This window comes from Tigriopus californicus, chromosome 5 (assembly GCF_007210705.1).
Source record: "Tigriopus californicus strain San Diego chromosome 5, Tcal_SD_v2.1, whole genome shotgun sequence".
In the NCBI taxonomy this organism is placed as follows: domain Eukaryota; kingdom Metazoa; phylum Arthropoda; class Copepoda; order Harpacticoida; family Harpacticidae; genus Tigriopus; species Tigriopus californicus.
In genome coordinates this window covers 12184421-12211982 of record NC_081444.1, presented here as the reverse complement: position 1 = coordinate 12211982, position 27562 = coordinate 12184421, and the positions used below count along the sequence as shown (strand labels likewise).

General features: G+C 39.5%; 2 protein-coding genes across 2 annotated transcripts in view; both read right to left on the bottom strand.

Moving 5' to 3' along the window:
* Positions 1–1356: 1356 nt before the first annotated feature.
* LOC131880313 (uncharacterized) lies at positions 1357–15824 on the bottom strand. Its single transcript, XM_059226914.1, has 9 exons — positions 15603–15824; positions 13551–13788; positions 13283–13483; positions 13117–13215; positions 12848–13053; positions 12557–12773; positions 12331–12492; positions 12223–12267; positions 1357–1455 (listed from the first exon to the last, which is right to left on the bottom strand). The coding sequence occupies exons 2-9, from the start codon at positions 13750–13752 to the stop codon at positions 1382–1384; spliced, it is 1206 nt and encodes a 401-aa protein (XP_059082897.1). The 5' UTR covers positions 13753–13788; positions 15603–15824; the 3' UTR covers positions 1357–1381.
* Positions 15687–27562, bottom strand: part of LOC131880311 (uncharacterized) — a 15270-nt gene continuing 3394 nt past the window's right edge. The window contains exons 4-19 of the mRNA XM_059226912.1: positions 25908–26318; positions 25429–25776; positions 24475–24635; positions 23480–23565; positions 19932–20171; positions 19276–19494; positions 18899–19026; positions 18745–18827; positions 18557–18680; positions 17972–18261; positions 17517–17904; positions 17242–17451; positions 16668–16942; positions 16195–16579; positions 15896–16120; positions 15687–15826 (exon numbers count right to left, since the gene is read on the bottom strand). Of these exons, the coding sequence (XP_059082895.1) occupies positions 16017–16120; positions 16195–16579; positions 16668–16942; positions 17242–17451; positions 17517–17904; positions 17972–18261; positions 18557–18680; positions 18745–18827; positions 18899–19026; positions 19276–19494; positions 19932–20171; positions 23480–23565; positions 24475–24635; positions 25429–25776; positions 25908–26318 (3452 nt within the window). The 3' untranslated portion in view covers positions 15687–15826; positions 15896–16016. The remainder of the gene's footprint in view (positions 15827–15895; positions 16121–16194; positions 16580–16667; positions 16943–17241; positions 17452–17516; positions 17905–17971; positions 18262–18556; positions 18681–18744; positions 18828–18898; positions 19027–19275; positions 19495–19931; positions 20172–23479; positions 23566–24474; positions 24636–25428; positions 25777–25907; positions 26319–27562) is intronic.

Below are 27562 nucleotides of genomic sequence, written 5' to 3'. Positions count from 1 at the left end.
CATTTCGTTAGTTAATTCTATTTTCTGTTAAAAAAGCGTGAGTTATGACATGAATCGATAAATTACTTAAACTTCCAAAAGAAAGACACAACTCATAACTGTTAGTCCAAAGAGGTACGTAACTTTTTTTTACCTGTTGGTTTTGTAAGTGTTGTTGACACGCTGGTTATCTTGAATAGCGTGGGGAGCTTAAGCGTGGGATCATAATGAGTCCCATCCATGGGTCAGTCGTTTAAAAAATCGGAAGGAAGATCAACGTCTTTTTCTGAGATCTTGAAAATGGCATTCTCTGACTTACCCATTTTGGTCCTTCACAAGATCTTCACCTTTTTGCAAGGAGATGACCTCCAGTCCTTAGCTGTGCATCCCACTTTGGCCCACGCGTTGAAATCTTTCGTCATTATTAACCCTGTTGAAAATGTGAAGCATCCTCTCGGTGATATTGCTGTCCTAAAGTTGGCCAAATCCGGAATTGTTCATCATACCACATTGGCTCTTATGGCTTACCCTCCCAAGATGTCCAAGTTCGCCCATTGGAAAACCTTTCGCCTGAGCACTCAAGAGCAACGAGTTGTCAAAGTGATCATGGAGCTGGATAGCCGACACCGAAGCGAGTGCTCTTCGGGAATACGTGAAGCAGATCGAGATATTTATCCTTATTCAGTGCTTTGTGCGTGGACACACGAAAATTTTGAGCTTGCTCAATCTCAAGTCACTTTGACCTTTGCCACGGAGTCTCAAGACGGAAAACAAACCAGTGAGACTTTTTATATCAACCTGAGGACACCAATTCTTGGAATGTCGATGTTGTGCGGCAACAATATCTTCTATTGCCTAGACCGACTCTACCCATCTTACCTCAAGAAGCGAGTCGTCGAGCTAATGGAGTTCAATACCAAAACAGCCCAAAGGTCCAAGACGAACATCACTCTGGATCAAAATCAAGAAGATGACCTCATCATCAAAACCCCCCATGGGACCAGGACCACTCCACTATTTCGCATCCAAGATCTTTACAGCATGTGGGTCAATGACCAAGATGTCCTCTTCTTTTTGGTGGGCCTTTACAGAAGTCAGTTTTTCAAGGTGCTTTCCTGGAACATGAAAGATCTCAAATCGCCCATGAAAACGATGATGACCGTGTACACTGACGCCGCTAGACCAAAGGATGGAAACACTTGGCTGAAGATGGAGACTTCCCCAGACTTTCCCTTTCTTTGAATTGCCCTCCAAGTGCAAATCATATCACTCTAAAAGCCATTTATGTCACTATTTGACCCACTATTGTTGATTAGAGTCACAATCCGTCGAAACAGATGTTAAACCATATATTCTATGAAAATATGTTATGCTTAGCTTTCTTTCAACAAAACGTGTTCTTTCAATCACTGAACATCCAATAACGATGTCTCCAATAATTATGGCCAAAGCAGGCAATCAGGTCAAGACATCCAGCTGAAAAAATAAAATAAAATGATATCAAGAAAACGTTTGTTTATTATGACTGTCACCAGGTAAAAATGGTTTAGGTTTATAGAATACAGGAAGAAGAAAACAAGGTGCACTAAAGTGAAGAGCTCTGCTGCATGAGGCTCACATAGTTCTAAGCATGTTTAGAGATTTGCACAATGATTAGTTCACAATAGTATATGATACTGACGAGCTGTTCACTCGTTGTAACCGCCAAATCAGGGACCATTCCCGCAATGGGTTTAGTAATGGTGATCATTTGCATGAAAAAGCATTTTGAAACGAAATCACTAGAAGTATTAGATATGAATTTGCTGTGCCTTTACCTGTAGCCAAATCCAATCAAGGAAAAATATCTGTACCACGCTGTGGATAAAATTGGTTACCCCTTCAGAAAATTGGTGAGAATTTGACAAGTAATATTCTATCGCTTTAGATAGCATTTCGACATAAATGTGTGGGCGTTATGATGGGTGTTATCTAAGGGGATATATTCAAGGGATTCCAAAAACAGTGTATCTAAGTGGCATACTTGTAACGGTGGGGATATCAATTTTGACCCAGGCCGATTGAACGATTACAGTACACTTCCAAATATTGTCAAACTATTGCTTCTTCATTGTATTTGTAAGTGATACAGTCTTAATTAGATTAAACCCCGTATGTCCTTTCTTCTCCTCCTCTCCACTTACCTGTACGCCTAGAACTTTATGAAACTTGACCACTACCTGAGCCCCTATCTGTTGCTTGGGACAATGCCGCTTGGCGGTTGGGCGCGATAATTGTTCTCTTTCTTGTTCCTTCCCCATTACTCGTGGATTTTTTCCCTTATGCATACTCTTGGCGTTTTCGAGTGGGATTAACAATAAGAAATGTATAAACAATGTGTTCAATTGCAGTTCCCAAATAATTGGCATAGGTTCGCTTACACAAAAAAGCGTCTTTTTCCTTCGTTATGCAGGTAATGCTTGAGGCCCTAAAATTTTATCCTTGAGACTTTTACTTCAAATGACCCTCTAGTCTGTCACTCTGAACTTGCAATAAGAAAACTAGACTATTGGTTTGTGACTTACTGGATTTGACCGGAATTTCCAAAATACCATATTGCGAAACAACTTGGCCAAGTCAGTGCTATGAACAAATCAGGGAAAGGCTAATTAAAAAAATCTTGCTGGGTTAACGTGTTGGTAGAGCATCCGCTTTCCAATTTGCAAATCCTGGTTCGATCACAAGCTAACAAAATCCATGCATCTTTGCGATATTCAAATTACAGCATGAGTTGCTGATTTAACAGCATTTATAAGGACCCTTATTTGTGACGTCACGGCCCGAACACGAAGAGTTTTCTTTAAATTGACAAATAAACTACTCTTCCCTTGCCTTTAACTCAATTTCTCTTCCGGATATTATTCGACCCGGGTCACAAGCAATAAAAAAGATTTTGATAGAATTAGCCAAAAACCACACAAACGCATTATAATTCAATAAAGAGGAATCGGCCTAATCGGCCCTTCATTTTTACGAGGCTGACTCACAAAGCACCCTCTGACGTTCAGAACGTAAACCATGTTTCGTGCAGCGTAAGAAGGCTATAGATGAACCTGCGGTCATACCCGAGGGTGAGGTAATAATTAATGTTGGCTGTGCTGACGAAGCGGGAATATCCCTCAATTGGGACACCCATCAATTAGATGGCAGACCGAGCAAGGGAGCTGCTATCTGACTTCGTAACAAACAAAACAAAGGCTAATCTAATAAAGTTACGTAGATACATGTAGTTACGTTCACCATGAGAAGAAGGATTATATGACCTTCACAATGGGCGAAAATTTACAAGGTACTGAGTGACCTCGTCCGATTCGCAATTTGCAAAAAACATACCTATAGGTAAGGGTAGATTTTAACACATTTTAACGTTTGGCTTTCAGCCAAGGGCTTGTTTTGTATTTATTTACAATTCAAGTGCGTTTTAAGTTAACTTTGGTTTGTAGCTTAAAGTGCATTGATGTCCCTCATATAAAGAAAAGTAATTATATTCAACACATTAAGTAATGGTTATTAAATGCTTCAGAATTTGAAGTGAAACATTGCTACATTGGGTAAAATGAGCTGAAAAATGATTCATTTGAAATACCGTAAGTACAGACCTCATTAATAGATTTTCATATAATTTTGGAAGAAAGAACTCTTTATGTACCTGAAAAATGATGTCTCGCCAGCGTCAAAATAGGCTTCAAAAGTGCTAGGATCCAAAATTAATTAGGAACGGCTCAAACCCTATTATACTGTGATCTGGTACTTGATAGAAAGGACCGAATATAAGAAAATTATGCAACGGTTTTGTCTGGAGTAAAGACACCCCCTCTGACGGGGGCGTAATTTTATATGGTTGAATTTGAACTTTGGCTTCAACAAATCAGGGTGGGTATTTCATTTTTGGACACTTTTGTCCACCCATGTCTAAAAGTGTCCAAAAATAAGGGTGGACAAAAGTGGACAAAAGTGTCCAAAAATACAAACCTTTAAGAATACAATTCTAAAGGAAATTCGACATGAAACATATCCTTTACTTCAAAAATTGCTCATTAATAGTTCCAAGAGCAAAATGAGTCTTCATAATCTTTGCCACATACCTCTAACATAACCAAAAAAGATATTTGAAAGACAGGTTCTTAACCCTTTTTTTACCATAGATTGGAAAGCAAGCAAGGAGCAAAGTCTCCCTCTAGTAGAATACAGCTGGTACAAAGCATTCAAAAACTGGAATAGCTAAATTATATTTTCGTTATACAGCTTCATTTATACAATATTATTATTTTTCTTGCTTTTGGACACTTCTGTCCCCTTGGTGTCCAAAAGTCAAGCTAGTTCTGAAAACTGCCCACCCTGCAAAAAATACATCGGACTTGTTGGAATGTGTCATAATACATAATTGTTTATTATCAACTATGGCTTATTGAAACTGCCACTCAAAAGGAGAATGTATGAAAACAGTGTATGTAGGCATGGGAAAAACACGTAAAATTTTCGGAAAGGAAACGAAGGGAATCCAGCCGCCAAGCGACATTGTTTTGGTTGAAAGGAGATAGAAGTATCAACACGCAATTGAGACGGGAAAAGAGGGTAGAATAGTGAAATTTTGATCAATCTTGTTGTTTTGGTGCCAATCAACTTCTTGACAGTTTGAGCGGAACTAGTATTAGGAAGAAAAAAATCGGCTGATCCTCGGTCTCACGACGAAGGAATTTGACCACGAAGAAGATTTTGCGTGATGTTTAAGGACCTCTTGCTCCACAACGCACCCTGCTGATCCTGTCTGACTCGCCGCTAACATATGGATCCCATCTCCAGAGGATTATTGATTCTTGCTGAAGATGTTACCACTTTATATTTTGCAGAACTTGACCAGAGGACTATCCATCCTCATTTGCTCTAGGCTTCCCCGCTACACGAAACATGGTTTACGTTCTATTAAATATTTCCGAAAACGAAATTGAGTTCATGACATCTTACGGGGCCCGTAGTTTATTCACCAATCTACTGTCCCTCTTCCCGATTGTATTTGAGTTATCTGACGTTACATATATGTGTCCCTCGTGGCGGACAGACCCCACAAGTGCAAACGATCTGGATTTTCCAGTTACATGGACTCCACCGGAAATACGGACAATACATATATTACGAAAACAAGAACGTTTATATATTTTAAAAACAAACGCTGAATCAGTTAAAAGACCTGTAAGTATTTTAATTCTCAAAACATATTAATGAAGTGAGAGAATGACAATTTTCAATTTAACACAATTGCCTTAATACATTTTACGCTTAACTCTAATTCATTTGTTCCCTTTAGACGGGAATCCCAAGCTCTACATAGTCCAAAAAATGCCAACATAGACGTCTAGATTTTAAAATCGGGCAACTAAGGAGCACAACTTTACGGTAGGTGATGAGTATCTAATTGTTCATGAAGAAACAACTTAAATGTGAAACCATATTGCAAATTGTTGCATGCAACAAAGCCATTCGTAAATCCATGAATCTTGCATTGTATGCTATTTGATACTTTTATCGTTCCAAAAGGTCTGACATTGCAAGTAAGCATTCGAAATCTTGAAATCAAATCTGCAAAACCACGTTCTAAGTATGTTTCCCTTGTAATGGCTCTCTAGGGGCAGGCAAGGGGGAGAGAATCTTTTACAATCCAATGTGTTTGAATTTTTCAGGAAGTCATTGATGCCAAAATTTTAGCTTTCTTCATCCATTCGGACACTTAGGCAAGGGCTGGTACCAACGAACAAATTTGCCTGCCAATGCCAGTGATGTAAAATTGGCGTTTCAAACTGGTTTCAACGAAACTGACCTTTCCTTATTATAGCAATGCGAAAGAAGGGTCAGCTTCTCAAGAACGTGTTTGAAGTCCCAAACTTGCATCACTGACTGTGGTACCAGCAAACAAACGAACCTGCCAGAGCTTGCCTAAACGTCCCCATAACAATCTCATAGACCATTTTCTCTCCGCCTCAGATGTACGCTTTTTGTAAATGTGGTGATTTGTAATCATAATGACCATTACGATGTAATAGTTGTTACCGAAGGAAGCCTCGAGATTCTACTCTAATATTATAGTTTCTGTATGTTCTGAACTATCGTTTTTGTTAAACTTCTTCGACAGCCATTACTTTGCGTCGCTTCTTTGTCCCTTTAAACATCAAAAAAAGAATGGACTATTCTCCTTTCGTTTTCCAATGGGTCATCCGCTCTGAGCGTCAGTCTCACGAAGTGAGAGACTCGATCTCATTATATATCCTTCCTGTTTGAGAGATAGCGTGCTCGGCCAATTCAACAGAGTGGACAATAATACCACATAGGGTGAAGTCATGAATAACAGAAATTTTAAAACTGGCTAATTTCAGGAAAATGCGTGTTGACACTCAACTAGCACCTGAAAACGGCTAAACAGTAGACTAGATTACAAATTCACATCTGCCAATCTAAACGAAATATATGTTTTTTCTCCACCCGGTTGTTGTTGTTGGTTAGTTGTTGACACGCTGATTATCATAAATAGCGTTGAGAACTCACGTGTCGAACCACCATGAGTCCCCCGTCCATGGGTCAGTCGCTCGAAGAGTCGGAAGGAAGATCAACATCCCCTTCCTTGATCTTGAAAAATGCCCTTCTTCGACTTCCCCATTTTGGTCCTTCGCAAGATCCTCAGTTTTTTCAAACGAGACAACTTCGAGACAATGCCTATTCAGTCAATTTTGGACCAAGCATTGAAATCAGCCGACATCATAAGCCCTCTTAAATATGTGAAGCATCCTCTCGGTAATGTTGTTGTCCAAAGGTTAGCCAAATTTGGAATGGTTCAACATACCACGTTGGTTCTTATTGATTATCCTCCCAAGGTGTTCAAATTGGCCCTTTGGAGAACTTTTCGCCTGAGTACTCAAGAGCAGAGAGTTGTCAAAGTGATCATGGAACTGGATAGCCGACACCGAAGCGAGTGCTCTTCAGGAATTCGTGAAGCAGATCGAGATATTTGCACCTACTCAGTACTCTGTGTGTGGACACACGAAAATTTTGAGTTCGTTCAATCTCAAACTACTTTGACTTTTGTGAAAGGCTCTCAGGATGGGGAAAGAACCAATGAGACCTTTTTTATTGACCGTAAGACACCAATTCTTGGCATGTCGATGTTGTGCGGCAACAGTGTCTTCTTTTGCCTGGACAGACTCTACCCATCTTACCTCAATAAACGAGTCGTCGAGCTTATACAGTTTGATACACAAACAGCTCAAACGTACAGGACAAACATCATTCTGAATCAAGACGAAGGGAATGACCTCATCATTAGAACCCCCTACGGAATCAGGACCACTTATCTATTTCGCATCCAAGATCTCTACAGCATGTGGGTCAATGACCAAGATGTCCTCTTCTTTTTGGTGGGCCTTTACAGAAGTCAGTTTTTCAAGGTGTTGTCTTGCAACATGAAAAATCCCACATCTCCCATGAAAGCGATGATGACCGTGATGTCTGACGCCAAGAAACCTACAGATGGCAACACGTGGTTAAAGATGGAAGCTTCCCCAGACTTTCCCTTTCTTTGAATTGCCCTCCAAGTGCTAAAATCCATTTTTGTCACTTTTTGACGTAGTGTTGTTGATTAGAGTCACAATCAATCGAAACAGATGTTAAACCATATATTCTTTGAAAATATGTGATGTCTAGCTTTCTTTCAACAAAACGCGATTTTTCAATGATTGAACTTCCAATAACAATGTCACCAATAATTATGCCTAAAGCAGGCAAAAAATGATAATAAAATGAAAACAGAAAACTTCCTTGTTTTTTTAACTGTCACCACTTAAGAAGATACAACGTGTAAAGATGGTTTAGGTTCATAGAATACAGGAAGAAGAAAACAAGGTGTACTAATGCGAAAAGCTCTGGTCCAAAAGGCTCACATATTTTTAAGCATGTTTAGAGATTTTCACAATAATTAGTTCACAATAGTATATGGTACTGACGAGCTGTTTATTCTTTGTTTGCACCAAATCAGGGACCTTTCCCCAACGGCTATCTTTTGCGTTTTTCCCTCTGAGTGTGCCTCGGCACTTTTTTTTTGGTTTGGTTTTTCACGGGCTTTTCTAACCGCTACAGGGAATGTAATCCCCAGTGCTATTCAATAAAGTGTTAAAATTCGTCTACTTATTACCTTTCAATCTTTATTTGATATTTGGTCCACCAACGAATTTGAGTTGACAGACCGAACTAGTCCTTGAATGTAGGGTTGATCTGGAATCCTATCTAAAAAATTGTCCAAGTCTGACTTGAAAGATGCAACCGGATGAACAAGGCCTACGTATTCTCTACGAATATTAGAGGGAAGCAAATTGAACAATGAAGGATCCCGAGAAAGAAGAGTGGTGGACTTCATTATTCGCACTAACCTGGATTCTTGAGGGCTCTAAGGTACTCTCAATACGCACATTAAGCCACTACGGTCACTAGAAATGACCCTAAATCCTGAGTAATAGACCACTCAACTACCATCTTGGTTGCAATCCACTTCTTGATCATCCCGATGCTGTAAGACGTGGCTCCTGCGATGTGGCTGTCGGAACCGAAGGGCGTCCCGTCAGCCTTCAAGAGCAGGTGCTTGTCCTTTGACTTGGTCTCCAATAGTCCTTGTTCATTTTGCCCCTCTCGAAGTTGTTGCCTCCCTTGGTCACTACCGAGTCCCAGAAGTTGCTCTCCCAGACCTTCTGGCTCGTCAACATGGTGTCGTCGATGTTGATCTGGGCGGCCCACAAATTGGACAAGAAGCCCTCCACCGTGGGCGTCTCGGTGATCTGCTACCAGATTCGGGAGGTCAAGAAGGGGACCGAGGACGGGATGTGCACGACGCTGAATGTATCGTCCTCTTCCTCATACGTGTACTGCACGCTGGAGTTCCCGAAGAAATCGAGCACCGGCCTGTACCAGTCCGCCCCCTGGAACTTTTTCATGGCATTTATAATCCTCTTTTTGCTCTTGACGGCGGTCGCGAGGGCTACGACCATGGACTTCTCCGTGGCGTTGAGGTTGCTGGCCTCTAAGATGCGGAAGATCTTGTCGGCATACTTCCTCCATAACCCCGAAGGCGGCGAAGTCGCGAGGGTCCAATCTGGAGACTATGTCGAGGTCGAATTGCCCCAGAATGTCTACGTACTCTTCCACTGAGAAGGAAGCCGGACTATCAACAGAATGTCCTTGTACTCCCAGACAACAATCATAAATACTCAAAAGAACTGTTTTATTCATGGGGGAAGTGGTGTGGCAAGCATGTGCGCGTTCATATTGTGTATATCTGTGATATGTATAAATAGCTCGGAACTCTTGGTAATAAACCAGTCAACTAACATTTCTCGACTCATTTCGATGGTGGACCATGCGTCCGCCATAATGCTGAGAAGTCTATAATTGAACTAGTATGGAACAGGCAATTGACATGATATCTAATGTTACAGGTAATATTGGAGCATCGATAAACATCCCGTTTTCCGCCTTCAGTTACTATATCATGGGATGTGAAAGAACTAGATGTCACATCAGTGCGGAGGAAAATGGATTTTGTGTCAACAACCAGGGTTGCCAGATTTGTAACAACTTGTTCCGCCACATTTGTGACAATTTTACTTACTTAAAAATAGAACACTTATTATTAATGTAAGGGCTAGGCTCAAATGATCACTAAAAAGTGTTTTGAAATAACAAAATATATTTTTCTCAGAGGAAAAAAATATCAAACGAAAAACTTCAAGCATGTTTGAAAGCAAAAGAGCATGTAAAATGCCAAATTGGAACTAATTTAGCAAAATTGTGCTAGTTTTGGCTAAATTTCAAAGATCGTTTATAGATGAAAGGGTAATGAATGGACGAAATATAACCTTTCATTTTGATAGTACTGGGGATTACTTCCCTGTAGCATATAGAAAATCAATCTTAGGGAAAAGCTTGAGCTGGATTTAGTTATATTGTGAAAGCACTTTGAGTCAACTTAAAAGAATTTCACCGAAATCCTACCCACACATGCCACAGGGCAAATTACAATTAACTCCCATCCATTCCAGATACCTTTGCAACAAAACAATGACGTTTCATTAACTTAAGTTGAATTGAAAATAAGTAAGGCCAAAAACATGTTCAACTCAAAATGAAAGCAGCAACTAAAATTTGCGACATTACCAACTATGCCTTTATCTACAAGTTCCTTCAGGTTTCATTCCGCCATATTCCTCTAAGGGAAGATGGGATTATCAGGGCGTATCCTATCACAACGAACTAAGTTGAAACCATCTATGGTTAGTTCTTCATCTACGACCCCTGGCCGAAGCCAGGTTTCTGTTATAGAGATGAATGCAATCTCTCTCGCAACGGCTACTTCTTCTAAGATCTTAACTTTTGTGCTGTCTTTTTTAGAAATCAGACAATGCACGTTCAAATATAGCCCATTTACGGGCCTCTCTTTTGACGGACCAAGTTCATAAGATCTTGGACCATCCTCTCCAACCGTAAAAAATCCCTCTTATCAACAAAGCTACGTTCTACTGGAGGCAATGCATGAGCTAATGGGGATGGTTGGGTTTGAGGAATGGGTTGGGCAGCTACATTTGAATAGGAACGTATTTTGGGAATAGGGGTGGGGCAAGGAATATTAGGGAGGAGAGTTTTTATAGGAATAGGGGTGGATTGGGTATTTGAAGGAAGGGGAGGGAAGTGCGACAGAAGGAGGGGGGTAGGAGGCGAGGGAGGGAGGAAGCTAAATGGGTTATGTAATAGGGGTGGGGTGGGATTAGGTTTAGGAACTTCGAAACTGTGCTATCCTATTTCTCGCCTTTCTTTGCGTCCCTTCTACGTGGACGGAGGTACACCATACATTAAAGCACGTCTTAAGTCTCATGGACTGACGGCACATGAACGGGTGAAAAAAAGGACAATCTACCTTTGAACATCCCTTCTTACTATTGTACTTCTCAAGGCCGAACTTGAGAAGTTTTTGACACCATTTAGGGTGCTCAAACTGACAGCCTTTTCCTTCTTCAGGACAAGGCTGCTTTCGATAATCAGGACAGATTGTTTTCTCTACAACTGTCTTTTCCTGCGCTTTTTCAAGAGGAGATACTACTTCAACCTCAACGTTGGTCAAATTAGTCGACTTCTCAACTACTGGGTGAGCCTGTTCTTCAAGCAGCACCCTGGTTTCATTGACCAGAGCAACTAAAGCCTCTATAATAAACGGCTTATTGACTATGGAAGGATCCTTCCCAGCTAAGACCAGGTCCAAACATTGTCTAGCCTCTTTGGTGACTTTTCCAAAAATAGCTTCCATCATGAATGCAGAGGAACTGTCAAAGAGCAACAAAATCAAGAGACCAAGAAAAGAAGAAAAACGTAAAGAAACCTAAAAAAAGCTATGCAATCTCGTCTTGAGATACAGGACAACGAAGCAAAATGGGAATGAACTACTTCGCATTAAACTAAACATACAAATCTAAGATGGGGATAGTATACAAGAAGTAAGGGACAGAGAAAAAGAAGGATTCAAGAACATACGTAAATTAGGAAAACAATACAAAAAACACAGAAACAAACTCAACAAACTGATCAAACATAAAATGAAATCAACACACTAATGAACAACAAATTATAATTGTCAAGGACCAATACAATCAAACTAAAGAACTACACAAAACGATTTGGAATTAGAAATACTACACTACAAACCAGAGAGAAACTGCAATAAACTTTTTAGGTTTTAAAGTAATTACATCTTACCAAAGAGCCTTGAAAAACCAAACCTAATTGAGTGAATGAATGGCAATTACCATTCATTCACCCACACACAAACACCACGAACACCATACGTGCACAACAACCAAGGAGCAACAGAGGAAGTCACACCTTTGTTCGAAATTCCTGGGAGATAAGAACGAGAGTAAACTAAATGCGTCTGTTCTCAGCGAGCTCCAAAACAGGACTTTTGACTCATTTGACCCATTTTCGCAGACAGTGGTATTAGTACAATGAATCTGATAATAATCTCGTAATAAGTCACTTGTAACTTTTTTCCGACATAACGTGTTCAATCAATCATTGTATTTCAGATAATAATTTTAGAAGACATCATGCATACATAACAGGCAATCAGATCAAGATTTTCGATTGAAAAAGAGAAAATAAAGTTGAAAAAACCTGACTTACTTGGGCAATCTCCTTGGACACAATTTATGATTCTTGGTGCACCTCCTACGAATTAGAATGGATTAGAGCGGTAACTTTTGTATAGTTTTATCTTGCATCAATACTTACTTCGAGCGCAAATAGGCCAAGTTTCGGGTGCCCCCGACACCAATCCCGATGCCTCACATTTAAGGTTCAATTCAGGCTTGACAAATTCATTCCCGGTAAAGACCAATCCTTGCTCACAAGCGAATTTCAGTTCATCCCCGACCATTAATCGGGTCTCATTAGCTAGGGTTGAGTCGACGATTATTTTAATTCAAAACATAATAGTACATCTTGATGTTCAAATTACGCGATGTTGTAAAGCCTGCCAAGTTCAGCGTAATTTCCCCGTCAATGGTGACAAGACCATTCGGCTCTCCAGTGTCTACCCTAGGAATTGATATTGGAGCACTACCATCCATCAAAAGCATTTCGAACGAGTTTTGAGCGGGAAGGAACCTCATTTGAAAGCGGAATGCGTCTCCGGCCGAGATATTGGTCCTCTCATATAGCATGACTCCCAATGCCTTCAAAGAACAAAACCATACGTTATTGCACTAAATATCCGTGGTTCCATTGTTTATGGCATCAGGCCACTTACGTCGCTGCCAGGTGTCCAATACTCGGTCAAAGCATTGAGAGAGAAATTGGCGAGGCTGTTGTTTTCGACATCCAATATCTTGATTTCCATGACTTGAATTGGACTACTTTGTACAAACCTTCCGTCGATGAGCAAAATCAAATCCTTCCCGAAATCAGCCGGGATTGGAATAGTAAGTGGCACACTCTTGTTGTAGTAGAGCATGTCTACCAAAAGAATGCAATAACATTGATGGCTATATGATTCATGATAATAACATCAAGAATTACCTGACAACCACGAAGCATTGGGACTTGCGGTTTCTTCTTTAGGCTTGTAAATCAATCCAGACTGTATTGTTGGAACAGGGATCACGGGACAATGTGAAGCTGCAATAGACAAATATGAGTGTCAGAAATTGCTCCAATAACACATTTTGATTTGAGCGCCTAGTACGTTTGCATTGTATATCCACGTCAGCCCAAGTTCGATTCCATTGACAAGTGGATTCCATCACATTGATCAAGTCTCCTTTGGGATCTTTGGCTGCGAAATTTGGCCAGCAAAAGAATGAGGCTTTGGCTTGATGCTCCAAGTCCTTGTTCCAATGTATACGCGCACTTCTGGGTTTTTCGGGATGGGACGGACAAAACTTGGCTGAAAACGGACCATTTAGTATCGAGGTGGACATTGATTGATATTGCTGAATGTGATTAATGATTACTGGGAAGACATCGAGGCCATAGGGTGTCATTGGCTGGATATTGAAAGAAACCGGTGTTCTGGCACTCCACTTTGAATTCAGTTTGGTGGTAGTCGGCGTCAAAAAAATGGCCTTCAATACATTTGTATGTCAAAAAGCTGCCGAAGCTGATGGTCGAGCCCTCAACAAAGTTGTGGGTCAAGTTACGTTGAGTCTGGTTCATTGGATTGATGCAAGCGGTCCATTTGCAGTCAAAAATCTAGCACATGGAGAAAGGGAGTATAATTATTGTACGTGCAGAGTGTTTCATAATTGGGGCCACTCGGAAAGAAACATCGAGATTGGTCGCTATTTGTTCAAGGGGATAGACACGAGACCCATTCGTAAACAAATAACCACATGCATCATTCACGATAATTTAGACTCGGAACATCATTTGGCTTGTAACCGGAAAGAGTTCCATTCTAGTTCCACCGACTCCTATGTGTGCATTCTGTGTGGGGAGAATGCCCACGCAAATAATTTTCTTTACTTTTGCAACTCGTCGAAACCAAATTGATGTCTCTTTACATCGGAAAAAAGTTCTATCTATTCAAATCACACGATATGACACGATATCACACGATATCAGGTCAGGAACCGATATCAAAGTGACGCGGCATATGAAAAAGTTACGTGTTAGCAGAAACAGAAGGCTCATCAGATATGGAAGAAGTAAATTAAAAGATGGAAAAATAGCGTACCGAAAATCATAAGAATTTTAATGCTTCAAATGTTAAAAGATACTTCCATCATTCATAGAAATTGAAATCAAATTTCATCTAAAGGTTGAACACATAAAAATCCGGATATGAAAAACGGTGACTTTCTCAGCGTGTGCATCTTATTTTTTAGAAACTTCAATAATATATAATCATACGTAAGGGTAATTTTGATAAATGAAACTATCAAGCAGGTTTTATCTATCTTAAAGGGCCAGAGACCTCACTTTGCTCCTGACCCTAGCCATCAACTTCTGCACGTGGTCGGAATCGACCTTCCTGACTGCTCATGACCATTTAATATTGCATTCGTCTTTAGATTTTATGGTCAAGTATGTTTTCTTCAATACTCCTTTTACAAATGACCAAGTTTCTTTGATTGGTCGTATTTCTGGGTGCTATTCTTTGGCTGCAATATTGATTTCATTTTGTTCTTACCATTCCATTCTGCCTTTGCATAATGACAACCTGCCAGTTGGGCCAAAACAATGCATCTACAATGAGTTTTCTTGATTTATGCAATCTGGTCAACTTGAGCTTTCTAGGACCTTTACTCTGCCCTTTCTTTGACCTTTTGAACCAAAGATCAAGATTTCTGATTCTCATGGCCCCATCTCTGCTTGAAAACTGGTGAATTTGTTTTATAGATATCAAATAACTTTGTTATCACATTTGGGATCGAATGGATCATCATTTTTATCAATTCCATGGTTTTCTCCATATTTATGTTGTTCATGAAGCAGTTTTATACTCTTTATACAATCAATGTTGTCAAATCAACTTTTGTCGCGAGATAGACTGGCATCCTTATTTTCAAGGAATTCGTGCAGAATGAGATTTCGGCGATGTTCTTCTGAAGCCTCCAGAGTCTCAATTCTTGAAATACAACTTTTTTTTTTATAATAAAAGACATTTGTCACCCATGAACAAAACGATATTTCAAAAGTGTACCCAGAATATTTTCTCGTCAACTTCAAACGTTATGATGGCTCTTCTATGTCCGGATTTTTACGTGTTCAACCTTTATGTCTGACAAGTAATTGTAGACATTTCACAATCAAAGCATTTTACGCTCACAGAATTGTGTTCTCGGCATTTAGGATATGGTTCCTGAGGGTCGTTCAGTTGTCGGACATCTACCATTTATTACCTATCTACGGCTGATCACAATGAGAAGTGTAGCATTTTTGCCCTTCCTCAACTCGCAATGAATTTAACAAATCAAAATATCATTTCATAAAAGCTACTTTTAGATTATAAAAACTTCGAGAACTTACGTATATCCCTTCGATAAAGCAATTGTCAAGCTTACCTTGGTTGGGGCGTAGGTGTGGTTCCACAAGCATTCAATTTCCTGGTTTTCGACAACGTCAGATTTAACCGGATCGTTCAAGCCTCTAGCTATTTCACATCTATAAGTTATGATGGTGCCAAAGATCGTGCCATTATTGGCTATAGATGTGTTGTCCCAATCGTAGGTCGCTCCTCCAATGGTTGGTAATTGCTTTGGCTCAGGTGGATCGTGGCAAGTGCGATCTGGAACAATTTTGGAAATTCCGGACGGAATTTGGTTTTCGACCTTAACACAAGTGGTTGATATTGTACCTGAGGGTTTGATGCAAAAGTTCCACGGCAAGTGATTGGTGAATGATCCATTTCGTTGACAAGTTAGCTCAAATTTCTCACGAAGGAAGTCGTCATCGAATTTATGACCACTTTTACATGTTTAGGTCACATTGGCTCCAAAATCAAAGACTTTATCTTCGGGGAATGTGTCCATTGTGATGTTGAGCGTTGCATCTGGTTTGGGAGGATGGGCACAACCGTAAGCTGAAGCAGACCAGGAAATCATTTCCGATTAGTGTTAGCAAATGATCTCTTCCAAAGGTGGGGCTTCTACTTACGAACACATTCAGGAATGGAGTCACTCCAAGTCCTGTTCCAATTGCACGTAATTTCTTGTTCAGTGACGTTCTTGGGCTCAAACCAAAAAGCCAACGGACATTTATAATTGAGATGAGCCGCGTGATGAGTGGGTTGGAAGTGTTCAAATAAGTTGAAGTCGTTCTGCTTTTTATCACAATCTTCTGCTCCTGAACAGGCCTGTCCAACGAGCTTGACCAATTCAATGATGGGATCCAAAACCAGGACTCGACCCGGTGTGGTCTTCTGAATTTTTTGATTAAGGGTGAGCTCAATGACCACAGTCGACACATTTTCCTTAGACTCGGTCTTGTGCAAGCTCAAGATATTTGGGGCGGAGGTCGTTTTAAGTGCCATTGTTCCAGCCTATTGATGATGATTCATTTTCCTTTTATCAAGCTGTTCCATTTACTTTGAAGAGTGTAATCTGATTCATTTAAACTTATGATCTTGCCTCGGATTTGGCAAAAACGTCAGCTGGTGAGGCATCGCTTGAAAAGATCAAGAAAGCATGAAAGTCGCTTTTATGGTCCTTGATCTCCAATTTCGCCGAGTGAATAACAAGAGTGGACAAGTAAACTGTTTCAGTCCAATTGAAATTCGCCATGCCAAGCTCTCCAGCGTCCAGGTCAAAGGGTTCACCATGTTGATCATTATATATTCGACCTCCATGAAGGACCACAACTTCGCCGTTTGTTGGCTCGGCAGGTGGCTTTGGACATTGAGCCTCTGAAAAAAATCCATAAATGAAACGATCCCTGAATGTTTTTCTTCTAGAACTCAAAGCTCTTATTAGACTTGACTTTTGACACGTTTAGTTACGAAATTCTAGCTATCTAAGCTTTAAACTTGCGATTTCAGGAGCCAGTGAGCTAACGATTTTTTGTCTATTTTGATTGAACCAAAGCAAAAGGGAAGAAATTGCCTTTGAACCACAAAAAAATGTCTTGACAACTAAATCTTAGGGGGCTGATAATAGCTGATGCTTCTGACACTCTCCCCAGAGCTGTAAAAAGATCTTGGATTACCCTTGGAGCATTCAAGCCACTCAGAGGGAGTTGACCATTTATTTTCTGGCAAGCACGTGGCGTTTTGCGACTCGAGCTCAAAGCTCTCCTTGAACTTTCCTCCATTTGGACAGAAATAATTCAATTGGGTATAAAATGGAATGGGTTCGCCATTCCACTCCGAAGCATTAAGGTTATGCTCCGCTCCTACTGGCACATTGCAACTGACCCCTAGTTTTGGAAAACAAAATGCTGTAAAATAGATTAAGGAATGAATCATGACAAAAAGCTCGCACATTTGCATTTGGGCAATCCTTCGTTGACCAATGGATTGTCCCACGTCCCGTCCAATTGGCAGGTTGAAGCAATAGAGGAAATCGTGACATCGTCTGTTGAGCCTTCAAAGGCCGAAGAGCCTCCACAGGTATAATTGACAACCGACTCAGCACGCATCAAACTTTGCGATGGGTCAAATGTTCCACCGAGGGTGGATAAACTCGAGGCTTGGTCCATCTCCTCCTGGGTCTTGTAACAGGTTGCATCATAAATGCATAAGGTCTCTGAGAAAATGGGCTTGTACTTGGCTTTCAAAGTCGAGGTCTGACCCTTCAATTTGTCAGCCATGAAGGTCAGTCGAAGATGCCGCTGATTGGTACCCTGTTCAAACTTGACCAAGTCATCGCTCTGAAATCGTGCACAGTCGGTATGTAATCTTTGTCAAAACATTAAATCGGGAAACACCGAATCTTACCACGATAGTATCGGTCAAGACCTCGTGGGAAAATATGACTTCAGCCCCAAAGAATTCGGCCTCGCCCGAAAGATTAGCCTTTAACTCCACAATACTAATGACCTCATGCTCTGACAGATACTTCTCGTCATAAACATAAACTTCCAATTCTGGGCATGCCGGAGTGCTTTGGAATTGTTGGAACGCTTGGTTTCCAATGCAGGTTCCAAACAATGTTCCACGATTTGAGACCACCAAGTTGCCTTTTTCCAAATCATTGGGCGGTTCAACCAGTTGCGGACAAGTGATGTCTAAATTTGATTTAACGTTAGCATACCTCTAACAAAATTGGCCAAGCACCTTTTAGCAGTAAGAATACCAAACAGAGCCTAATTTTTTAAAGCAAAGGAGTGAATCTTAGTTCAAGAAAAGGGCGTACTATACCACGTCCAGAAATTGGATCTTTTCTCGATCTAAAATTCACTCCCTGGTTTAAAAAAACTGGGCTCAGTTCTCCCCAAATATAGTACATATTTGATGCTCAAGATATATGTACCATCTAAATTTCGCGTCACTTAAATGTTGATCAAAACAGAACAAACTTACTGTGAACACATTCTACAGTTGGCACTTCACTGTATTTGTTGCCAGTTTGACAAGTGATTTCTACATACTCCAAGCTCCGGTTGTGGTTGAATTTCATTCCATCAATGCAGCGGTATTGGACAACCTGAAATGCCATTGGCAACATGCATTGACTCAGTTTTGTATAAGTAGTAACAGAATGATCTCACCCCGCCCACAGGAACTTTTTGACCATCCCAATTGGTTGTCACTAGGTTTTGATCGTCTATTGGAGGATCCGTACAATGAGTATCTATTATGAAGGGAATTCATTGTTGTGAGGAGCGGGAAACGATGAAGACGGCGAAGCAATTGATCACTTACAAGCACATTTTAAATCACCCTCGTGTGATCTTGAATAATTGCCACTCCATTGACACGTTAGAGTTAACTTGGGTGTGATGTCGGACCCAGAATCATCTGTAAACGACATGCCGTCCGGGCAGTGGTATCTGTTCGGAATATAAAGTTTTTGCTACAAACGACTATGTTTTTCTTTTTAAATCTGCTTAGTGTTGATGTCAATGCTGAGTTTCTTCATATTTTATTTTGAGTCAAAGTTGTCGTCGTTACTGACATAGCCCAAATCAAATTGCCGCCAATGTGAGTGCAAGCACAAATCTTTACCACCCTTGGCCCGTCTCCAGTTGAATTGACGCTCAAGTACTCAAGGACATTCAAAACGACAGTATTTCACTTACTCCACTTCTGTTTTGAAAGTGGTCATTATAGCTTGGGTTGATGGAGAAAACTGGTTGGAAGTAATCCCAGAGAAGACAGAGAATTCCAACTCTGCCAAAGAGTTGCTGAATCCTCTGAAGGAGCTGAAGAAGATGCCCTTTCCTGCCTCAGCTTCATGTGAATTCAGGTTTGTTCCAAATAGGTTTGCATAAGCACAACGACTTGAGTCATTCCGAAACCTGCAAATTCATTTGATTAAATAGAGAACAAATGTAAATAGAGAACAATCAATGCGGGTAAGATTGATATTTATGAGTAAAATGAGGGTGCAGAATTCAAACAATATTTTGTTCATTCCAGCGGCAGATTTTGAAATTAACCACCTCGTCTCAAATGAAGTCTCTGGGACTCATTTAAATTAACTCGGGGAAACTCCAAAGTGAGCAATAATTCATCAATTCGATCAATTCGAAATTTCCACTTGCCTTACATCTTTTCTATTTGACTTGTCATTTGTAGCGTTATATTTTATATTCTTGCTACCAAATTACCATTTAGCATTTATTTGACAATAAACTCGCCACTCCAGCTACCTCTAATGGTCTCATTTTGGGCCTAAAACTTTCTTCCTTTTGCAAAAAATCTAGATCCATAATCAAATTATTCAGGAACTCACCATCCCGGAGCGTTAAGAGAAGCGACACAGCCATCGGCGTCTGGTTGGTCTATAGTTGCCAACGGGATACCATTGTGCATTGATAGAACGTCCATAATTCGAAAGACACCAATGCTCCATTGCTGATGAATCCAGATTGCAAAGTTTCTTGATGTGGAACAAACTAAGTTTATTCGTTTCTCCCGCCCAAATGTGTCTTTCATTCTGATTGATGCAACGACTGTGTACCAAGTGCTAGAACTAAAATATAAGACAAAAATTTAATAAGGATATGTTGTTGGGTGATCAAATTTTTCCTAACGTATATCGGCTTCCAAAACTAAGGAAGGAGACGTGGCGTAATGGTAAGCTCAGTTTCTTAACGTAAAAGAGGTACCTTGTTCGATTCTTCTCCCTGACCTTTCTCAAGGAAACTGATCGACGCTAATCATACCCACAGCCGGGGGAACCAATCTCATATGGACTATTACACTTCTTAGATTCTAGCTTCACTGGGCCGGCGAGATTCATCCCATTGACCGTAAAACGCCAAATGCAAAAAAATGTATTGGAACATTGAAGCTGGAAATCAAGATGGATTTCAGAGGTAAGGTAACTCGTACTTTTGAGACTTCATAGTTCTTTGTCAAGGGAATCAATTAGAGTTCCAATTCATTCATTTATTCATTAAAGGAATGGTTCATTTGACATTGCAATTTGATAAACTGTCACGCTTTTCTTGATTGACAAGCTTCAAAATACTTTTTAGGAGAAGAAAAACTGTTCTTGGTCTTAATTTTCTTACATTATAATGTCCTATTTAAAAAAAAAAAAACTTCTTGAAACCTTAGAAAGTTTTTTGTCTGATATTGCGCATTGTCGCTTGCTTTTTTAGTAGCTCTATTGTTTTAAAAAGTACCCCATTGACCACCCAAAACTTGTGGTGGCATCATCAAGCAGCTGCTACTTACAGGAGACAAAAGATGGATTTTTCGATGGTTAACTAACTCTTGTAATCTCTAGCTTACCCTGTCGCCAGTCAGACAGACAACTGACTCAGTGGTTTAAAAGCCATTTTAAAGGTTAACATTGTTGGGAGATGGTTCTAGCGCAGTAGGTTAACGGGCGACGGAGCTAAGCTCGGGTTTCTGGAATTCGATGATTCCATGATGGATTGATCGATGACCCATGGACATTTTAAAGGCAATTTGAGTAAATAAAAGCCAGTGCAATCGACCAGGCCATCTCTTTCAATCACCGAAATAAAATAATAAAGGAAACATAATTTGTAGCAAGCGCCACAACTTCCAATTGTCAAAGGCTTCGATTCTTCTCTTAATTTTAGCTAAATTATAGAACAGATGCCTCCATGACAAAGATTAGATTCGAACTAATACCCTCTGGTGAACTGCGTCGACTTTGAAAAATTAGACCACTTAGCAATTATATATCTTCTTTCCGAGCATACTAAGCTCGGGCTTAAATATCCTTTCGGATAACATAAATTATATTTTGCTTGCAAAGGGCTTGTCTTGGATAGTAAATCCATTTGTACATTAATTTTTACATTACCGTCTTTCTTCGATTTACTCCTTTTGCTAACGATAAACCCAAACCTTTTTTGGGACATTTAGTCATTATGAACATTATGGAGTGTTTGAGCCCATTGAATAGGCGGGAAATAGATCGAACCATTTTTCGGTTTTTCGGTGATGGCAGATTTTCGAAAAACCGAAAAAAGAGTTTTTTTTTTCGACAAGTCTAAAGCCTACTTTTTCGCTACGAATATTAGAGGGCAGCAAATTAGAAATGAGGGGGCCCGAGAAAGAAGATAAGTGGACTTCATTGTTCAAACTAGCCTGGATTCTCGAGGGCTTGAAAGTGCTCTCAAAACACACATTAAGGCTCTCCATTGTCACTAGAATTAACCCTAAATTTTGGGTTAGGACAGAGCTCATGAATGCTCCTGAAAACGTATTGACTCCTTTTAGTAGCAGCTAAATGATGATATCAGCACAAATTTTGGGAGGTCACTTCGGTACTTTTCAAAACAGTAGAGGTACTAAAAACCCAAGATAAAAAGCACAATATTAGACAAAATAATTTTCTAAGTTTGCACAAAGTTTTTTGTACAAAAAGAAAGTTCTAAAAGAAGAAAAATAAGCTAAAATATGGCTTTTTTCAGCTAACAGGTTATTTTTAAGCATGTTAATAACTATATTGAGTAATACTGTGACAATTCATAAAATTGCAGAGCACCCAATCCGTAATTTCAGGATGAACTAAATGTATGTGGAGCGTCGGATAATGAATTATGAAGACTCACTAGTACTTTATAACTATTTTTGATGCCATTGCAAATTGTAGAATAGAGATACGAGAAGCGGTCACGGATAAGAGGATATGAAATACACTAGCCTGAAGAGGAGCAAGTGAGTTACTAAGTAGATTAATGTGACATAGGAACCAGAATACATACAGTTCACCGAAGGGGAAAACGACCGACCAGTATGCAAGTTTGTTTCGAAAATGGTAGTTTTAAAACTCTCATGGGGAGTCAAAAAAGTTATTTTAACAATTGTGTAGTAATTTCACTCAGATAAACAACCTCAAAATTACAGAAAGAAGAAGCAAAGGATTAAAGTATTTGTGAACAATAGAGTCATGATTAGGGTTCATGAAAGACAAATACCCTAACATATCTGACCAATCAATTAACAAATTTTGCAACATTCTGACGTCAGAATAACATTCAATGGTACTGCAATATCTCAATGCTAACTCTGTGCAAGTCGATTATCCTGCCACATCTTGAAAATGCTTCACCCATCTGGGCTCCAGTGAGTTCAGCAGGTTTGCAAAAGGTCGAACAAGTCCAAAGATGGTTACATCACAGGACTGAGAGAGCTCTCATATTGGGAGAGACTAAAAAAGTTGGGATTGTACAGTGTTCAGAGAAGGTACGAAAGGTATCTGATACTGTACGTTTTCAAAAGTATCCATGAGCTTTGTCCCAACCTGGATTTAGGGTCAATTCTAGTGACCGTAGAGGCTTAATGTGCGTTTTGAGAGCACCTTCAAGCTCTCAGAATCCAGGCTAGTTCGAACAATGAAGTCACTCTCTCTTCTTTCTCGGGCTCCTTCATTGTTTAATTTGCTTCCCTCTGATATTCGTAGGGAATACGTAGGCCTTGTTGATCTGGTGCATCTTTCAAGTCAGACTTGGACAATTTTTTAGATAGCATACCAGATCAACCCTATATTCAAGGACTAACTCGGTCTGCCAACTCAAATTCGTTGGTAGACCAAATATCATATAAAGATTGAAAGGTAATAAATAGACGAATTATAACCTTTCATTTTAATAGTATTGGTGATTACATTACCTGTAGCGGTTAGAAAAGCCCGTGAAATACCAACCCCCCCCAAATCTACTTCTAAAATTGAGAACCCGTAGAACTGTGAGATTTTAAGCTTTTGTAGTGGTTGAAATATTGAACAAATAAATACTTATCACAAGTGAATGCCAACATTAAAAAAAAATCTTGAAAAATCATGTTTGTCCTTACCGGTACATGAAATCGGTGCCAATGAAATACTCCTCATTCTCTTTGAACCCAGATTGATATGCTTCAAATTCTTTGTTGAAGACGTCCTGGAAACATGATTTGACAACAGAAAGTCAAATTTTTTGATAAAAAGCATGCTCATTATTAGCCTAAGGAATGCTTTTTGCAGACTTTAAAGAATCGCCGAAAGGTTATCAAACACTGTGACCATTAGGTCTCTTTTTAAAAAGAAACCTTAATCTTTTTACATCGCCGTGGATAAGTTCAGTTTTGGGTTTTTGAAGGTATGAGCAATCTTCATTTTACTCTCTAGCATTGTTCGTCCAAGCCCACACGACACGAATCACATTAAAAACCTTTCCAAAATATCTGATTCCCTGTAGTTCCAAGTAACCAAAGCCAATTCGAAACGAAGAACCAAATGCTAAAAGTTTTTCCCATTTTTGTGTCATCTGAAGCTTTACTTTGACCAGGCTTACTTTTTAAATTCAATATATATTTCAAACCTAAGAAACGGCGAGAACGAGTACTTGTCTTCCGTAAGTAGTTTAGAACAAATATTTAGAATATGACACCTTGTTTTGAGCCGCATTCTACTTCTGTAAAGGTGTAAGCTGCAACACGAGAGGCTCAAATTAATGGGCTCAACTTTTGCAGTTTGCCTCTATAGAAAACAAAAAACCGCATTGTGTCGTACGTGCATTTAGGTTATTTTTTGCTTCTAAACTATATTCAGGGTCTAAAATTCAAATGGTTTGAACCATTTCGAATCTGTCATATTTTTGCGGGCTTTTCGACTACTATTAAGAATGTTATCCCTGGTGCACTTGGCCATTTTCTTTGAGTGTTACACTCTTGATATCATTTTTTTCAAACTTTTGAAAGAAATTCGTCGTTTATTTTTATTTACTAAACCAATTTCCAAACTTTATTTCGATGAAAGTTGTTTTCCTTTTCTTCGTTTCATTTTCGTTTGCAAACAAGTTGCCAAATACCTTGTCATTTCCGCTTTGGAGCCTTCTAAGAATTCTTGTTTGCCCGTCGCTGCAAAAAGCGTACGACCTTTTCTCATTCGATCTGCCAAGGAAGTACCAACCTGGGGCGGTCAGACCCTTTGAAAACATTTCATAACAAGTATCAAATCCTCGCGCTTCATCTGAAAAATAAATAAATGCATACATCAGGTGTTATCTTAGAAAAAAGGAAGCCATTTTCAGAGGAACTTTTTAATAAGAAGAACCTCATTAAGGATTAGAAAAATAGTTTGTGATTTTCTTCAAAACGGTTTAATTTTAGGTTATGATTTTAGTCAAAATAAGTAGCGGAAACGTGAAAATAAGTTCTAAGTCGGCAAAGAAAAGGTTCTTATTCGTTTGATTACTCAAGTATGTTTGTTAGTTTTCAGGGACAAAATTGTTACTTTGATTTTGTTTTTTTCACGAACTTATTGTTCATTGAGTTGAGATATATCTACTTTTAAGTTCAGGCATTCTGAAATTACACTAGAGGGCAATTGATTACAAATGAGTGTCTTCGATGAATTGGTACCATCATTGTGTGGGAATCTAAGACTCTCATGTACAAATGACTTATGATAAAGTTCGTAGATAAAAATGAAATAATGTTATCATTAACAAGGATTGTGGGTGAAAAAAACGAAAACGTTATACCTCTTTTAGCAATACACTCTTTTATAAAATATGCACCAATCAATGTGAGACGAAATTGAATTTGGCGAAAACATAAGCCTTTTTACGTTTAAAGTTTGCATTTTTTTGCATCGTTTTGTGCAACCACAAATATTTGTACTTTTGACCTCAAAAATTGCAATTTATTTTCTGAACAAATCATTGATTCTTCCTGGCCAAACAATGTTCGTGAATGTGTTCATAGTTTCAAGGAAACCAATTGTCTGAGAGAGCAAAAAATCATATGAAAAATGTACTAACCCTTCCAACCAACAAGGCGGACAAAGAAGTTGGTGGTTAAGATTGAATCAGACGTTTCCAGAGCGATTGTCAACTCAGTAGCCTCAACTGAATCATCACAAACTACCAATTGCTCGCCAGCAAAGCCAGGATGAGTAGTGCTTTGGCACTTGGCTCCAGCTTGATTGGTTATTGTGACTTCCACAGAGGGGAATTCTGATTCTTGACTGGTCGCCTGATCCTTTGCAAGAGTGAAACCAACCCCATATACGACGTGAGGAGAGCCTTCATCTCCCAGGATAAGTTTGAATTGCTTCTCCTTTGGGGCGTTTTCAGGTTGCACAGACAGCTGTGTAGAATCCATTGGAACTGCAAATTGAATGATGAAGCATTTTCAACCCTCAAATCGGACTTCCTCCAAATAGGATTTTTGTATGGTGTGTTTATTTTAAGAAACGGGATTGTGCTCACACACTACCTGTATAGTGGTTTAAACTCACCCGAGAAGCGAGTCCCGATTACGAGGATCTCATCAATTGCTAGAGGTCCAGAACTGGATTTGACAATTCCGAGCTTGGACCCAATGTAAGGGATGTTGCAAACAAATTCATGCATCGAGGACGGGGCCTTGTCTCCCGTTGATCCACAAGGTTGATTGGAATGTGAAGAAACGCTCACGGCAACTTGTAGCATCTTTGAAGTACTCGATTCCTTGAAATGAAGCCTCACTTTTTCGATTATAAAATTCTCAACCAGATCGATGGTCAGAAAGCCACTGCCATTGGCAGCGAACGGCATGACTTCAGGGTTTTGGGGGTCAATCTTCCCGTCGATGGCAAAGGCTGGTGAGCTTATAATATTGGGAGCCTCGGAATAAGTTGCTCTCCAATATCCCGGGTTCGACCATTCCGCTATTGTGGGAAATGTGAATAAAGAAGTATTTTAACGTGAATTTACGGCTTTTCACAAGGGTACTCATTTTAAGGGATTGTGACACTGAAAGAAACGAAATGTGATAACTTAAATTTGCACTCGGAAGGGGGGAGGGGGGGACGTTTTCTAACCACTACAAGTAATGCCATCCTCTCTCGGTAGGATTAAAATGACAACAATGGATCTTGTAAAAAAAAAACTAAGCTTTTCATTATGTTTGATTTAGCGATGAGTTAAAGTGGACATACCGGGTAAGGCCTAATTTACAAGGTTGATCTGGAATGCTCCTTTAAGCAAAATATTTTTAATCATAAAGATATCTAAGGCTCTGGGAATTCGTACTTGTTTGCTCTCCTAAGTGAATGTCTCCTCGTCTTTTCTTTATGACCGTATGTTGGCACTTGATATTCTGTTTTTAAGACTTGCATATTTCTTACACTTGCATTAGAAGTACTACATGCCCATTAGATTGTTTAAGGACCTAGTCCGATCTTTTGCAAACTTGCTGAATAAGTGCAGCTTATCCATTTGTGGGTGAAGTGCGTTCAAAATATGTCTGTACACTCGACAGGAACAAAGTTAGCACTGTGATGATGAGGGATCGGAAAATCATGTTTTTGAGGGCCAAATAATCATTTCAAATTTTTCTTGAAAGCATGAAAAAACATTCTTAAACGCAAAGATGTAAACCTGTTAAAAAGCAAAAAGAGACAAGAAAAAAAGAAAACATGAAGATAATTTTGCAAAAGTTTCATGCAATTTCATGCAAATTTTTCCATATATTTCATTATCTCAAAATCTTTGAAAATCAAACTTGTCTCCTAACTTGGACCCCAAATAAATACTCTAAACCATGCTGGCTTCTACGTAGATCAAATTTGGTTCCCTGGTGCTGTATTTCAGCCATCTCTCAGGGTGAAGAGACCTGGGCAAAAATACAGATATCTTTATAGTTGCTCTCTTGTGTGTAAATTACCGGGATTCTAGTTGCATTTACAAGAAAAAAGGCAAGCAGGAATAATGTGAGAATTGGCAAGAAATATATATGAATTTACGATGGTCTTTGAACTTCAATCATTTTCTACCACTGAGGAGGATCATTTACCATCATTTGATATCCCTAATCGTCTACTTGAGACAAAAGCTATGAAAAAGTAGATTACAAATTGATATTCGTTCATTGGACGAAAAAGTAGGGCAATGCTCTGGACATAGGGTCGAC

Excerpts from the sequence above, each read along its gene's own strand:
- LOC131880313 (XM_059226914.1), bottom strand. The coding sequence starts at position 13,752 with ATGAACCAGACTCAACGTAACTTGACCCACAACTTTGTTGAGGGCTCG. Across the intron at positions 12,493-12,556 it reads GGCAGGCTTTACAACATCGC|CTAATGAGACCCGATTAATG; the intron begins GTAATTTGAACA and ends ACTCAACCCTAG. Across the intron at positions 1,456-12,222 it reads TGTCCAAGGAGATTGCCCAA|CTGGATGTCTTGACCTGATT; the intron begins GTAAGTCAGGTT and ends TTATTTTTTCAG.